At 48.8% G+C, this 15,270-nt stretch overlaps 1 protein-coding gene across 6 annotated transcripts in view; it reads right to left on the bottom strand.

Annotated features, from left to right (window-relative positions):
• Nucleotides 1-15,270, bottom strand: part of for (cGMP-dependent protein kinase for) — a 579,799-nt gene that overhangs the window by 94,220 nt on the left and 470,309 nt on the right. For all 6 annotated transcript variants that reach the window (XM_069329496.1, XM_069329495.1, XM_069329493.1 and 3 more), the window contains exons 4-5: nt 6,898-7,011; nt 291-396 (exon numbers count right to left, since the gene is read on the bottom strand). In XM_069329496.1, the coding sequence (XP_069185597.1) occupies nt 291-396; nt 6,898-7,011 (220 nt within the window). The remainder of the gene's footprint in view (nt 1-290; nt 397-6,897; nt 7,012-15,270) is intronic.

The raw sequence follows: 15,270 nt of genomic DNA, 5'->3' as shown, positions 1-15,270 counted from the left end.
GTGGTTATAAATAGGAGCTGCCTCGTATGGGCCAATAGGCCTTCTGCATTTACCTTTATGCTTATTTTCTTATGTTCTTAAATCTGTGCGAAAGCGTTGTCTTAGACAAGAGAAATGGGATGTACTGAAATACCCACTCAAGGCATAATTACTTACACCACCTAAGGAAGATGTATAGAGCCACCCGAGGCAGATATAGTCACACCTGAGGAAGGCATAGAGCCACCTGAGGCAGGTATAGAGTCACCTGAGGCAGGTATAGAGCTATCTGAGGGAGGGGAGTAACATACCTTTTGAGGAAGTTGGTGTACTCAGCCTGGCGGATGAGTCCAGTCCGCATCATGATGGTCTGGAAGCACTTGCGGTCGATGGCGTACAGTTTGCATCCCGTGGCCGCTGTGGAGGAGTACAGTCCGGTGTTACTGTGGTGGTGGTGGTGGTGGTGGTGGTGGTGGTGGTGGTGGTGGTGATGGTGGTGGTGATGGTGGTGGTGGTGGTGGTGATGGTGGGTGTGATGGTGGGGGTGATGGTGGGGGTGATGGTGGGGGTGATGGTGGGGGTGATGGTGGGGGTGAAGGTGGAGGTGAAGGTGGAGGTGAAGATGGTGGTGAGGGTGGTGGTGAAGGTGAGGGTGGTGGTGAAGGTGAGGGTGGTGGTGAAGGTGAGGGTGGTGGTGAAGGTGAGGGTGGTGGTGAAGGTGAGGGTGGTGGTGAAGGTGAGGGTGGTGGTGAAGGTGAGGGTGGTGGTGAAGGTGAGGGTGGTGGTGAAGGTGAGGGTGGTGGTGAAGGTGAGGGTGGTGGTGAAGGTGAGGGTGGTGGTGAAGGTGAGGGTGGTGGTGAAGGTGAGGGTGGGGTGAAGGCGGGGGTGAAGGTGGGGGTGGGGGTGGTGGTGAAGATGAGGGGTGAGGGTGGTGGTGGTGAAAGTGGTAGTGAGGGTGGTGATGAAGGTGAGGGTGGTGGTGAAGGTGCAGGTTACAGTGGTGACGATGAGTTGTGGTGTTACCTAACAGTGCTGGTCTAAATGACCAGCACTGTTAGGTATGTCCCGCCTGCTCGCCTTGTTATACCTGTTGGGTTATAATGAAACAATCCTGCCGGTCGTGTTCTTGGACGAACCTGGCCTTAAAATTCTAGATGGAGTTGGCTTCCACAACTTCTTTCAGTGTACTGCCCTGTAGCTATGCTCTCACGAATGGCTGTCAACCTCTCTTGTTTTAATTGACCATTGCAGGAAGCCGATATGAAGCTTCTCTTTCTGCAAACTGGACAGCAAATCTCCCAGCCTCCTGCAATGGTTGAATGTGTTGACCATCCTTACAGGGTAAGAGTACTTCCTTACATTCCTTCAACTCATTGGAGTTGCCAGCTATAATTTCATGCATATGTCCAAGTTTTCTCCATTTAATGAGGCTGTCCTTGTGCACCTTATATATTTCCCTTAGTATCTTTTATACAGTGATCATATCCCCTTTGTTTCCTATCTCTACGGTTGTGATATTAAGTTCAATTAACGTGTCCAGTTTCTCAGTCCTCTTAATTCAGGCACTAATGTTGTTGCAACTCTGCACTTTTTCAAGTTCTATCTTTCACGAGGTACGGATTTCACACTGGTATTGTGTGTATTCAAGTGCTGGTTTTACTGATACCAGTTATTACATCCATTGTATTACATCCACTGTATTTTATTTTATCTTGTCCGATTCCTGTAGCTACCTTAAAATTAGAGTATAGATTTCTTCTAGTCTCATTTCTTTCTTTCCCACGTTCATTACTTTACATTTGGTGGGGTTGAACTCTAACAGCCACTGTCTACCCCTCCTGGAGTTTGTCAACGTCATGCTCCAATTCTCTGCATTCCTCTTCGGTTTTTACATTCCTCATCACTTTTGCGATATCTTCAAACACGAACAGATAGGAACTCATTCCTTCGGGTTACTGACGTATATTAGAAACAGCAATGATTCCATCACCGAGCCTTGGTGGACCCCACTACTCTCAGCCCTCTGCTGGTCGCTGCCCCTCTCATTGTCACTCATTTACCCTTAAAATACTGTTTACCTGTTTATGACTTCGAGAAATGTTCTCGTGTCACAGTCTGGCCTGTGGCTAGACTTTCCTGGTCTTTGTCTGGTCTGTGACGCTGTTTGTCTTCATACATAGACATCACAGTCAGGCTGATCCGGTAAGTTCACTAGAAACTTATTCAGTTCCCTCTTGAAATTTTCCGCTGTTGTTCCAGCAACATTTCTTATATATATATAAGTGTTTCCAAGAGATTGAAAATTCGTACACTCTGATGTTTACAGTGTGTTCTTGTTTGTGATTATGGCGCCTCGACATTTGATTGAATTATTGTAGCCTTCCTATCATAGGTCTCGCTTCAGTGCGGGGCAATTGTATCGTGCCGCGTTGAGTGCTGTCCTGCCAGGATTTTCCATGTGTATGTTGTGAGACTTATCTCTCGTCTCCTTTCCCAAGGAGTGCACTTTGAGTGGCTCGTGTCGGTCTCAGCAGTTTAAGAACTTCAATGTGTGTGTGTGTGTGTGTGTGTGTGTGTGTGTGTGTGTGTGTGTGTGTGTGTGTGTGTGTGTGTGTGTGTGTGTGTGTGAGGGGGGGGGGGGGTGCGCGCGCAGTAAATGAGTTCTATACATTTTCCAGCTATGCAATCATGGCTGCCTTCACAGGGGGGGGGGGACACGAGGATTGAATACTATTCCATGCGAGATGACACCAGTGTTTTGAAGAGTGCCATCACTGATGTGACGTGCCTCGTCTTGAAGGCTCTCGCTATCCACCCTATCGTTTACCTGCCTCTTGCTGTGGTTGCTTTATTGTGGTATGTTCACGATAAATCTTCTGATATTATTATTATTCCAAGGTCTTAATCCAGGTCATTACTTTCAATGACAATATTGTACTGTCTTGAATTTTGTACGCCTTTAAGGTCCTCTATTTTCCTGCACCGAATTGGAATTTGTAACCATTAAAGTCATAATTATGAAATTTAAGACCTTATTAATATCCGACTGATATTTTGGGGGGGGCATTTTCTCATGAGGCAATTTTTATACTTATTTTCGGGTCGTCAGCGGAGGACAGCACGGAACTGGTATTTGTATTAGTATCTATATCTACTACGAGGATGGTTATCTTGAGGTTATCTTGAGATGATTTCAGGGCTTTAGTGTCCCCGCGGCCCGGTCCTCGACCAGGCCTCCACCCCCAGGAAGCAGCCCGTGACAGCTGACTAACACCCAGGTACCTATATTACTGCTAAGTAACAGGGGCATAGGGTGAAAGAAACTCTGCCCATTGTTTCTCGCCGGCGCCTGGGATCGAACCCAGGACCACAGGATCACAAGTCCAGCGTGCTGTCCGCTCGGCCGACCAGCTCCCTCCCTCCCTCCCGGTCGGATGAGGAAGAGATAAGGTACGGTGCGACGACTGTACCTTATACAACCAATTTTATAAAGTATTCAGCCTGGATTTTGAGTCATTGGCATTCTTTTGTAATCAGTTTGTTAAAAAATGTAAAATTCTCCTCCCTACTTTATCTGTTATTGATTTAATTTCCAATTTATGGACTATTATTCAACGGTCATATAAAATGCTTTGGCAAAATTTGTACCCGTCTACATTTTAGTTTGCTTCTAATGCCTTTGTAATTGTGATCAAGTAGTTGTTGATACCTGGTTGATACCTGGTTGATGGGGTTCTGGGAGTTGCTCTACTCGAAGCCCGGCCCGAGGCCAGGCTTGACGTGTGAGAGTTTGGTCCACCAGGCTGTTGCTTGCAGCGCCCCGCAGGCCCACATATCCACCACAGCCCGGTTGGTCCGGCATTCCTTGAAGAAAATTATCTAGTTTTCTCTTGAAGATGTCCACGGTTGTTCCGGCAATATTTCTTATGCTCGCTGGGAGGACGTTGAACAACCGAGGACCTCTGATGTTTATACAGTGTTCTCTGATTGTGCCTATGGCACCCCTGCTCTTCACTGGTTCTATTCTGCATTTTCTTCCTTGTCGTTGGAAGATAAGATTGTCGTCTACAAGACAAGATCTTCCTACTCTAAAACCGTGTTAACCTGGATTGTATAACTCATTCTTTTTCATTTAACTGTAAAGTTGACCTCCTGAAACCGCCTCAAAAATGTTAACACTGTGTAATGCCAGTGTGACAGGTCTGTAGTTTTGCCAGTGCTTTACTACCTCCTTTGTTGTTGGCGTGTGCAGGATGTCACCTGCCTCTAAGATGTTTCTCCATATTTATTCAGAGTGTCCGTGCTAAGGGGATTCTGTAATTCTTGTATAACCAATAAATGCTTGTAATCTGGCCCTGGAGCCGAGTGCCGATATATTATAAATATACTGTCGGGCATACTGGCATACTGTGTTTCATCTTTGAAGACTGCGGGGTTGATTGTAATATTTGACATCTGTCTTTCTGTGTGGACAGAATTCATAAAGCTGTCAGCCATCAACTTTCATTGTGTCCACTGCATTGCCATAGATCCGTATTCTTCTCTCAGGTTTCGGTCATAACTCGTCTCTGGTGTACGTCCGTCTTCATGTAAGACTCCTAAACTTAGAGGTACTTATTCTTGGTACATGTAAAGATATTGAATTTTTCCGTTCTGAAATAAGTGTTTTAGTTTTTTCTTGGATTTTTCTGCAATTTCTTCGTCTGTTTTTGTGAGATCATTCGCGTCCGTTTCAGTCACTTTTATTCTTCGTCTTCTGAATAAGAAAAAGTTCTTATTCAGAACTTTTGAGCGTTCTTTTTTAAAGTTAAATATTTTATTTATCGTCCTCCAAGGGACATATTTTAAGGCTGTTACATATTATTTTGCGTTTTTCCTGTGTTTCTCTGTCTTGTAGATCAACCTTACCTGGATCTTGCCTGGAGAGGGTTCTGGGAGTTGTTCTACTTCCCCAAGCCCGGCCCGAGACCAGGCTCGACTTGTGAGAGCTTGGTCCAACGAGCTGTTGCTTGGAGCGGCCCGCAAGCCCACATACCCACCACAGCCCGGTTGGTCCGGCACTTCTTGTAGAAAACTGTCCAGTTTTTTCTTGAAGACTTCCCCTTTTTTGCGGAAATATTTCTTATACTTGCTGGGAGGATATTGAACAACCGTGGACTTCTGATATTCAGAGTTCTCTGTGCATATGGTATCTCTATTTCTCACTGGTTCTATTCTGCATTACCTGTCATCTTTCGCTCCAGTTTGTTGTTATTTTACTGTGTAGATTTAGGATCTGACCTTCCAGTATCTTCCATGTATATATTATATTTTCTCTCTTTCGTCTCCTTCCGGAGAGCATATTTTGAGAGCTTTGAGAAGGTCCCAATAATTGAAGTGCTTAATCGTGTCTATGCGTGCCGTATATGTTCTCTGTATTACAGCAATCTCTCCTCCTCTGAAGAAGGAAGTGAGTACTGAGCAGTACTCAAGACGAAACAGCACAAGTGATTTGAATAGCATGAGCATTGTGACGAGATCCCTGGAACCTTTCATCAGAAATTGTATCAATTTAGTTTAACAATTACTTAAAGATACAGCTTACATAACCCTATTTTTTTCCTGTCGTCACTGGGTAACTGTCACAGAACACTATCATGTTCATAGGTCAGGATTCTCCCTCTGTATTAATGTTGCCAATCTGAACACAAGAGTAAATCCTTTTCAGGTGGAGATGGTGGAGAGGGTGGTGATAATGGTGGTGGTGGGAGAAAATGGTGATGGTGGAGGGTGATGATAACAGTGGTAGTGGTGGAGATAGTGGCAATGATGGTGAGTGAGGATGGTGATTACATAAACAATGCAAATAAAAAGGAGAGAAAACCCATTGTTTAATTAAATGAAGGGTACTCTAACAGTTAATGAGCAACTCATCATTTGGGAAGATCATACAACTCCTGACCAACCTGAACTTCTGGATGAACTACGATAACAGTAAGAGAACATTGCAACATGTTCTAGTGCACAAAACATCACCTACACGAGAAGAACATTCCAATGTTACCCAATGAACACCCTAGAAGATATATTAACAATTTTATGAAGTATTTACATAGACAAATTGAACAAATGTTAAATTATGATGGGGTGCTTCCAACAATGGAATCAATTATACTCTAGTATAGTTAAATTGGGAGTGTAAGACAATTAAGAGGACTTAGCAGCAGCAGTGGGGGTAGAGAGGGAGGGATGGAGAGAGGGGGAGGGAGAGAGAGGGGGAGGGAGAGAGAGAGGGAGGGATGGAGAGAGGGGGAGGGAGAGAGAGGGGGAGGGAGAGAGAGGGGGAGGGAGAGAGAGAGGGAGGGATGGAGAGAGGGGGAGGGAGAGAGAGGGGGAGGGAGAGAGAGGGGGAGGGAGAGAGAGGGGGAGGGAGAGAGAGGGGGAGGGAGAGAGAGAGAGAGAGAGAGAGAGAGAGAGAGAGAGAGAGAGAGAGAGAGAGAGAGAGAGAGAGAGAGAGAGAGAGAGAGAGAGAGGGAAAAGGGGATAGCGGGGGTAGAATGGGGGGAGTGGGGGGAAGAGTATTGGGGGGGAAAGAGAGGGGAGAGTGGAGAGGGGAGAGTGGGGAGGGGAAAGAGTGGGGAAGGGAAAAAGAGTGGGGAGGGTGAATTGAGTGGGGGGAGAAGAGTGGGGAAGAAGAGTGGGGGAGAAGAGTGAGGGGAAAGAGGTGGGGGAAGAGTGGGTGGGGGAAAGAGTGGGGGGGAAGAGTGGGGGAAGAGAGAGTGAGGGGGGGAAGAGAGAGGAGGGGGCAGAGTGGAAGGGGGGGAGAGAGGGAGGGAGAGAGGGAGGGAGAAAAGATTGAGCAACACGACAATAAAAACGTGTAAGATAAACCAGAAACCAATGTGTGGTGAGGAAGGCGTAATACGGAGGGGCACTAACCTTTGATGGTGGCGGTCCTCTTGCAGTTGTAGAGGATAGCGAGCTCGCCGAACACCTTCCCGGGCGACATGTGACATAGCAGCTTCCCTTCCTTGCTCACCTCCACTTTACCCTCTGTCAGGAGACACAAACACAAACTCTTAGTAATGCTTCAAAACACAAGAAACGATACAAGTACATTATATTTCCTACGTAGTCAACTCACTCACTCTCTCACTCTCTCACTCTCTCTCTCTCTCTCTCTCTCTCTCTCTCTCTCTGATATTCATTGGAAATTTAAGTCGAGCTTTATAATTGAGTACAAAAGTGTTTGATATTCCTCTCCAATTGTCACGCCCTCATCTACCCGTCATCAACTGTCCCGCCCTCATCTACCCGTCATCAACTGTCCCGCCCTCATCTACCCGTCATCAACTGTCCCGCCCTCATCTACCCGTCATCAACTGTCCCGCCCTCATCTACCCGTCATCAACTGTCCCGCCCTCATCTACCCGTCATCAACTGTCCCGCCCTCATCTACCCGTCATCAACTGTCCCGCCCTCATCTACCCGTCATCAACTGTCCCGCCCTCATCTACCCGTCATCAACTGTCCCGCCCTCATCTACCCGTCATCAACTGTCCCGCCCTCATCTACCCGTCATCAACTGTCCCGCCCTCATCTACCCGTCATCAACTCTCGTCTGATGACTGATGAAGGTCTACAGCCGCTAACGTTTGGCAGATTTTTTCCTTCAGGGCGTAATTAGTTAAGAAACAAGTCGTATATATTCTTGTATATACATGCATCATTTGGTGACAGCTGACACCCGCGGAGCCAGATACCCCTGCGGAGCCAGACACTCCAGCGGAGCCAGACAGACAGGCTAAAGGTTGCTACAAGTGGCCGGAGACCTTGAAGCGTGTCGTCGTCGTCTAGTGTATCCCGGGGCTATAGACATCCACCTCTACAACATGTGACTAAGTGGACAGGCCATCTAGTTTCCAGGACACACGACGGTATGACAACAACAAAAACATGGTGTCTGATGAGGAAACAGGCATCGTGGCAACCTTGATCACTGAAATAAAATCCAGAAAACCTTTCTGTGTCTTCGATTGAAGCCGCAACGCTAACACTGGAAGCAGAACACCTGTGCTTTTAACATTGTGAAGACCAGTGCGTCTTTATCGTCAGGCGGAGAACGAGTGTTTCGTAGTCGACTGGAGTGTGACGACACAACGCAGAACTTGGTCGAAACAACGCAGAACTTGGTCGAAACAACGCAGAACTCTCTACAGTAAACGTCCGACCTGTAGGATGGATTTAATCTTGCTTCTGAATTTTCGGGTGAGTTGAGGCTCTTGGGTAAAAGTATCTCAGACGCCACCGCTTCCTCCATATCGTCTAACTAGCCGATTTGTGATATTTAGGCTCGTTGGTTCTTTTCATCTGGTTCCTCGTCGTCTTGGAGGGGGCGACTACTCTATTGTGACCTCAAGGGTAATCTGGCTGGCCCTATGATCCAATGATAAGATCCTCTCGCCTGGGACAAAACCAAACCACCAAGAACCACACTGAAGGTCCGGCCAAAGGGGCCACGAAAAAGTGGATTGACAGAATGAAGAAACTGGAGACCATACAGGTGGCCACGCACGGTCCACACACTGTGGCATGATGCAACACCAACAGCATGGCTCGATTCCATTTCCAAAGGTTCGACGAGGGGCGGTTCCTCAAATAATACTGAAAGATATGAGCCATTATCCCATATCAGATAATTAAAAGTTTATGAAGTATTACAGCTCTTTAGCTTATAGTATCTCATAAGAAACTTTGATATATTTGTTGGTCCCGATGCCTCTTCCAGCAAGCCAGTCAGCCTGATTTTTCTACCTTCCTACGTACGTACGTGCGTGCGTGCGTGCGTGCCTGCCCGCCTGCCTGCCTGCCTGCCCGCCTGCCTGCCTGCCTGCCTGCCTGCCTGCCCGCCCCATCCCCTAATCTCTCTGCAGGGCCGAGTCTCCCCTAGCGTCCAAGTTTCAGCAACATTACCAAACAGTGCTCCAATAATTGCAATCTCGGCCAACGCTTCTACTTTCGAAATCTATTGTGATTAATAGTTTCACTGGCCTATATATATATCGGCCAGCTTCCCCTCCTCGGGCGCCGACCACTTCACAACACCGGACCCTCAATTATAAACGCCTGTAAGAGAATCTGAGGTTATTGCATCTTGCCAGCTCAGTCAAGACCCATATTAAACAATCCGCTAAGTTTGTCTTCATTACTTGAAACAACTGCCCTCAAGAATTGGCTGAAGGTCAAACTAATAGCCTATTAGAGAAGACGTGTATAAAATGATAATACTCTTGCATATAGTTCATCATTATATATTTGAGTTGTTTACAGATTTTGGAAACGATAATGGAGGATTACAAAATCTGGAGGTGTAGATGCAATCACTATTCCTTGCTTGACGTGGCTCCCAGAGAAGGTCCAAGCAGGGGGCTCCTACAGGACTGGTGGGGGGGGGGGGACAGTTAACAGTACGGTCATCCCAGTACCAATGTGTCAATATGGAACACGGCTGCATAGCAATACTCGTGTAGTGGGTACTGTATCAACTTGTAGTTAATACAATACCCGTGTACGAGGTACTGTATCAAATAGTAGTTAATACAATACTCGTGTACGGGGTACTGTATCAACTAGTAGTTAATACAACACCCGTGTACGAGGTACTGTATCAACTAGTAGCTAATACAATACCCGTGTACGAGGTACTGTATCAACTAGTAGCTAATACAATACCCGTGTACGAGGTACTGTATCAACTAGTAGCTAATACAATACCCGTGCACGAGGTACTGTATCAACTAGTAGCTAATACAATACCCGTGTACGAGGTACTGTATCAACTAGTAGTTAATACAATACCCGTGTACGAGGTACTGTATCAACTAGTAGCTAATACAATACCCGTGTACGAGGTACTGTATCAACTAGTAGCTAATACAATACCCGTGTACGAGGTACTGTATCAACTAGTAGCTAATACAATACCCGTGCACGAGGTACTGTATCAACTAGTAGTTAATACAATAATTAGAATAGTGTGTCCTAACAGCCTGCGGGGTCCGCAACCACAGTACACTGTTCATTAATAATGCCTCAGGCGCGTTAACAGCCATATTATCGGCGACTTAATAACGCTATTCGTCTAATATTTACCGCCCTGTGCCAATCCTGCGTTGGGTCCGGGGATCAACGTCCCCGCGGTCCAGTTTCTGACCAGGCCACTTGGAGGAAAGAAGGAGTGAGAGAGAAATTATAACGACATACAAGATCGACAAAAATTTCAAAGTGAGAAACAACGGATTGAACAGTGGTGCTGGAGGGGGGAGGGGGAGGGGGAGGGGGAGGGGGAGGGGGAGGGGGGAGGGGGAGGGGGAGGGGGAGGGGGAGGGGGAGGGGGGGAGGGGGAGGGGGAGGGGGAGGGGGAGGGGGAGGGGGGAGGGGGAGGGGGATGGGGGAGGGGGAGGGGGAAGGGGGAGGGGACAAACTACAAACACAAATGAATTAAGAGACGTAAGAATGAACATTCTTCAATGTAAACAAATCCACAAGGGCCGTGACGAGGATTCGAACCTGCGTCCGGGAGCATCCCAGACACTGCCTTAATCGACTGAGCTACGACAGGGTTAAAAGATGCTCCCGGACGCAGGTTCGAATCCTCGTCACGGCTCTTGTGGATTTGTTCATTTGATGCATCACGTTAGTGTGATCTCTGTGTGTAATTCTTCAGTGTAAAATTGATAAATAAATGTAATGGATTTGATACAGTTGTTTTAAATGTAAATAATATAGGGAAAGCGAATGAAGATAGACTTTGTATTAAACAAATGATGGTGGAAAGCCTCGAAAGCCTAAATTAAGATCAAGCGCTCAACCTCTGCCAACTCATCTAAGTGATCATATCTTGGAACGTGCGCGCGCAAAAAAAATAAACACCCACACACCTGACAACTATTCGGCCAGTCCTTGACCTTAAACCTTAAGGCATAGTTAACATGCATGAAACGACGCTAGAACACTACATGGACACCGCGTCGCTGAAGCAATTCTGCAACTTTGGTACATGTAAGCTGGGACATTCCTCTCCAGATCCGGCCCACAGCCCCACACCACCGGGGCTGTGGTGGTGCTAGGGGCTGTGGTGGTGGTGCTAGGGGGCTGTGGTGGTGGTGCTACGGGGCTGTGGTGGTGGTGCTAGGGGGGCTGTGGTGGTGGTGTTAGGGGCTGTGGCAGTGGTGCTAGGGGCTGTGGCGGTGGTGCTAGGGGGCTGTGGCGGTGGTGCTAGGGGGCTGTGGTGGTGTTCTAAGGGGCGGTGATGAAGGGGGGGCTAGGGGCGGTATAACTGGTACTACCCAAGTGACGTGGTTAGTGGGTCAGGGCATGTATACTGCCTCAGTTTTGTAGTTACTTCAGGGTCAGGGGAGGGAAAAGGGGGTGATGGTGGCTCGCGCACAACCACGCCCTAAGTGTTCCAGCACATCCATGTCCAATCTGTCCCCAGCACAACCACGCACATTATAGCCCAACATAACCAAACCCCGTCTAACCCAACATAACCACGCCCCGTCTAACCCAACATAGCCACGCCCCGTCTAACCCAACATAGCCACGTCCCGTCTATCCCAACATAGCCACGTCCCGTCTAACCCAACATAACCACGTCCCGTCTAACCCAACATAACCACGCCCCGTCTAACCCAACATAACCACGCCCCAGTCACCTACAACCAACCAACCAACCAACCACGTTTCTTCACCAATATACAACCACGGGTCTTCACCACTACAAAACCACGCATTTTTCACACATACACAAAACCAAACTTTTCTCCGACACCCAACCACACCAAGTGCATAATTTTAACGTGCTAAGCCTTATGTTTTCTTCGACTTAAAGCTCCGTTGGTAACGCCTGCACTGCAAGCTTGGTTTCACAGGGTCGACTCTCTGAGCGCACTGGTCAGCACTGTCGAGTAATAACCGAAAGGCCCCCGGGTTCGATTCCCGAAGCAGGACGTCGACACGAATGTATATCTCGCCTGATATCTTGATCTCACCTGGCAGTAAGTATAGGTACCAGGGAGTTTGGTGCCTGGTGAGGGTTGCATTCTAGGGAAGGTCAGCCATTGACGTAATAGGGTGCCCCTCGATAGGTCTAATGGGTTTCTTGTCATAATACGAAAGCAGCTGGGAGGCTGCATGGGGTGGGGGGGGTTGCGTGGCATGGGGTGGGGGGGGGGGGGGGGTGCGTGGCATGGGGTGAGGGGGTGCGTGACATGGGGTGGAGGGGATGCGTGGCATGGGGTGACAACTCCCTCCACACCCCACGACCCGTCTAATCAGGGGTCCTCTAACTAAACCTCACCCCGTAAAGAGGACCATTAAAGCATGTGCAGATATACACACTCATCAGAGTACAACCCGTTCTCGCAAATTCGTAAAGTCAATATTGACTTATTAACTACGTGCATAGGTGATATACTAAACATAATAGATACCCTTAAAAAGATTCATAGAAAACACCGACCTTACCTAACCTTGTTAGTATCTTAAGATAAGCATCTTATTGCTTCGTAATTACAGTTATTACTTAACCTATACCTATTATAGGTTAGGTAATAATTGTAATTACGAAGCAATAAGATGCTTATCTTAAGATACTAACAAGGTTAGGTAAGGTCGGTGTTTTCTATGAATCTTTTTAAGGGTATCTATTATGTTAAGTATGTCACCTATGCACATATTTAATAAGTCAATACTGACTTATTAAATTTGCGAGAACGGGTTGTATGCCTACACGCGAGCGTCACCACATGTATATACACCTGACCAGGGCTCAAATATCTGACCAGCCACCGACCCTGACAGGAGAAAGTAAGCGCAGCTGATATATAGCTTCCAATCACAGGGGCCGTGTCAGCAAGGCGGGCAGCGCGCCTCTTATCGTATGACACTATTAATAAAGGAAAGGCGGCAAGTCGGGAACCTGATACTCTTAATAAAGTATTTATCAGGAGAAAGTGCCAAGCCATTACGACCATAGAGCACTTGGAAAAGGGGGGTCAGGAAAATGATTTGGGATGGGACGGGAGGGAAAGGAATGGTGCCCAACCACTTGGACGGTCGGGGGATTGAACGCCGACCTGCATGAAGCGAGACCGTCGTTCTACCGTCCAGGCCAATTGGTTGGGCCCTGCTACCTTAAGTCACATTTAATGTCAACTATCCAGAGCCTTCCTGAACGTGTAGCTCTCCAACACACATATTTACTCTAAAACAAAAACAATTAATTGGGCGTCATTGAGGCGGGATTGGGGGGGGGGGGAGGGGGTGGTGACCTTGGGTGCAGCAGACGAGGGCGTCACCCGCACCCAAGCCTCCTCAGACTGCTCCTGCTGCTTACCTCTGCTGTCGCTTTGTTACTACTGCTCCCTGCTGGTACTACGCTAATTGTTCCTACTGCTGAAATGCTGTTTCCTCTCCTACTGCTACTGCTGTTGGTGTATACTGTTCTCTCTCCTGCCGCTTACCGGCCCCGACCCACCAGCTACACATACCCCGTCCACTCAATAGGTCGTGTCTTTTACCAACGGTACAAATGCACTCTACTAAGAAATGTTTCGGTTGAAAATAAATATTTACTTTTTCTATGCATAGGATTTGACAGGTTGTTGTTTGGGTGTTTTGGTTTGTACGTTTCTGGTTAGGTGCGGAGGTTGGATGTTTTACGGTGTGGCAAGTTGAGAGAGAACGGGCGGGAGCTTGATCCCCTGGTCACCTTCCCGCTGGTGTCTCACAGTCCAGCCCACACAGTCCGTTCCCGCCCAGACCGCCGCCGCCATGACGGGAATGGGTCCCGCCAAGACCGCCGCCGCCATGACGGGAATGGGTCCCGCCCAGCCCGCCGCCGCCGCCATGACGAGAATAGGTCCCGCCCGGACCGCCGCCGCCGCCGCCATGACGGGAATGGGTCCCGCCCAGACCTCCGCCGCCGCCACCATGACGAGAAAGGGTCCCACCCAGACTGCCGCCGCCGCCGCCACCATGACGAGAAAGGGTCCCGCCCAGACTGCCGCCGCCGCCATGACGGGAATGGGTCCCGCCCAGACTGCCGCCGCCGCCATCATGACGGGAATGGGTCCCGCCCAGACTGCCGCCGCCGCCATCATGACGGGAATGGGTCCCGCCCAGACTGCCGCCGCCGCCATCATGATGGGAATGGGTCCCGCCCAGACTGCCGCCGCCGCCATGACGGTAATGGGTCCCGCCCAGACTGCCGCCAGAGTCAAAATGGGTCGTCTTCCCCAGTAAGCCGCGATCTCTTACCAGGCGGGGCCCGGGTGTACTTACTGCCTGTACCTACTGTTTGTGGCTATAGGATCTATCTATGTAAACTCGGACCCCAACTTTCTACCCGCCAGTTGTCTAATGTACCGCCTACCGACCTAAGTCTCTCTCACAACCCTACACATCTCCAGGATGCAGCCCGCAGCGGCCGCCTAACTGCCTATTTATTACTAGTTAACAGAGGCATCAGGTGAAGTAAACTCTCCCCACATGTTTTTGCCTCGGTAGGAAAACGAACCCGAGCCCCTTGAACTGCGACTCCCGAGCACTTTTCGCTAAGCTGCGAGGACCTGCCCAGGTGTACAAGGGCCAGGAGAGAGACCAGAGACTCGAGATGTAGCGCTGGAAGCAGCAACAGACGCAGAACGACCTTGCCGCAGGTCAAGGGGCTGGAGGCGGGACACCCACACAGCTTGGGATAATGAGAGAGAAGAGCCTCGGGGAAGCTCGGTGTAGGTGAGAAGGGATAATGGGAATCTCCTCAGTGACCTTGAGGGACGAGGAGGAATGCCAGCATGTGCTGAGGCGGAGGAGCCGGGAATGTAGAGGATGAGGAAGGGTGGAAGATGGAAGGGGGAAGGGTGGAAGATGGAAGGGGGAAGGGTGGAAGATGGAAGGGGGAAGGGTGGAAGATGGAAGGGGGAAGGGTGGAAGATGGAAGGGGGAAGGGTGGAAGATGGAAGGGGGAAGGGTGGAAGGGTGGGGGAGGGGGAGTGAGGGGGAAAAGAGCGAGCAAGAAAAATATAACCATTATTAAAGGAGGGAGAAAGTTTAAACAGAATGAAGGGCGGTGGGAGGCAGGCGGGAGGATGAGAAGGAGGAAGGGAAGGGGGGGAGGACAAATAAAGAACGAGGGAGTAGGAGACAGCGAGACTGAACATGAGGGAGGGCTAGAAGAATGACAGGAATTTAAGATGGAGAGGGTTGAGGGTGGGTGCGTGCGACCAAAGGAATAACACGTAACAAAGT

The sequence above is a fragment of the Procambarus clarkii genome, chromosome 22, assembly GCF_040958095.1.
Source record: "Procambarus clarkii isolate CNS0578487 chromosome 22, FALCON_Pclarkii_2.0, whole genome shotgun sequence".
NCBI classification, from domain to species: domain Eukaryota; kingdom Metazoa; phylum Arthropoda; class Malacostraca; order Decapoda; family Cambaridae; genus Procambarus; species Procambarus clarkii.
The sequence above is the reverse complement of the archived record's forward strand: the minus strand, read 5'-3'. Positions and strand labels throughout refer to the sequence as shown.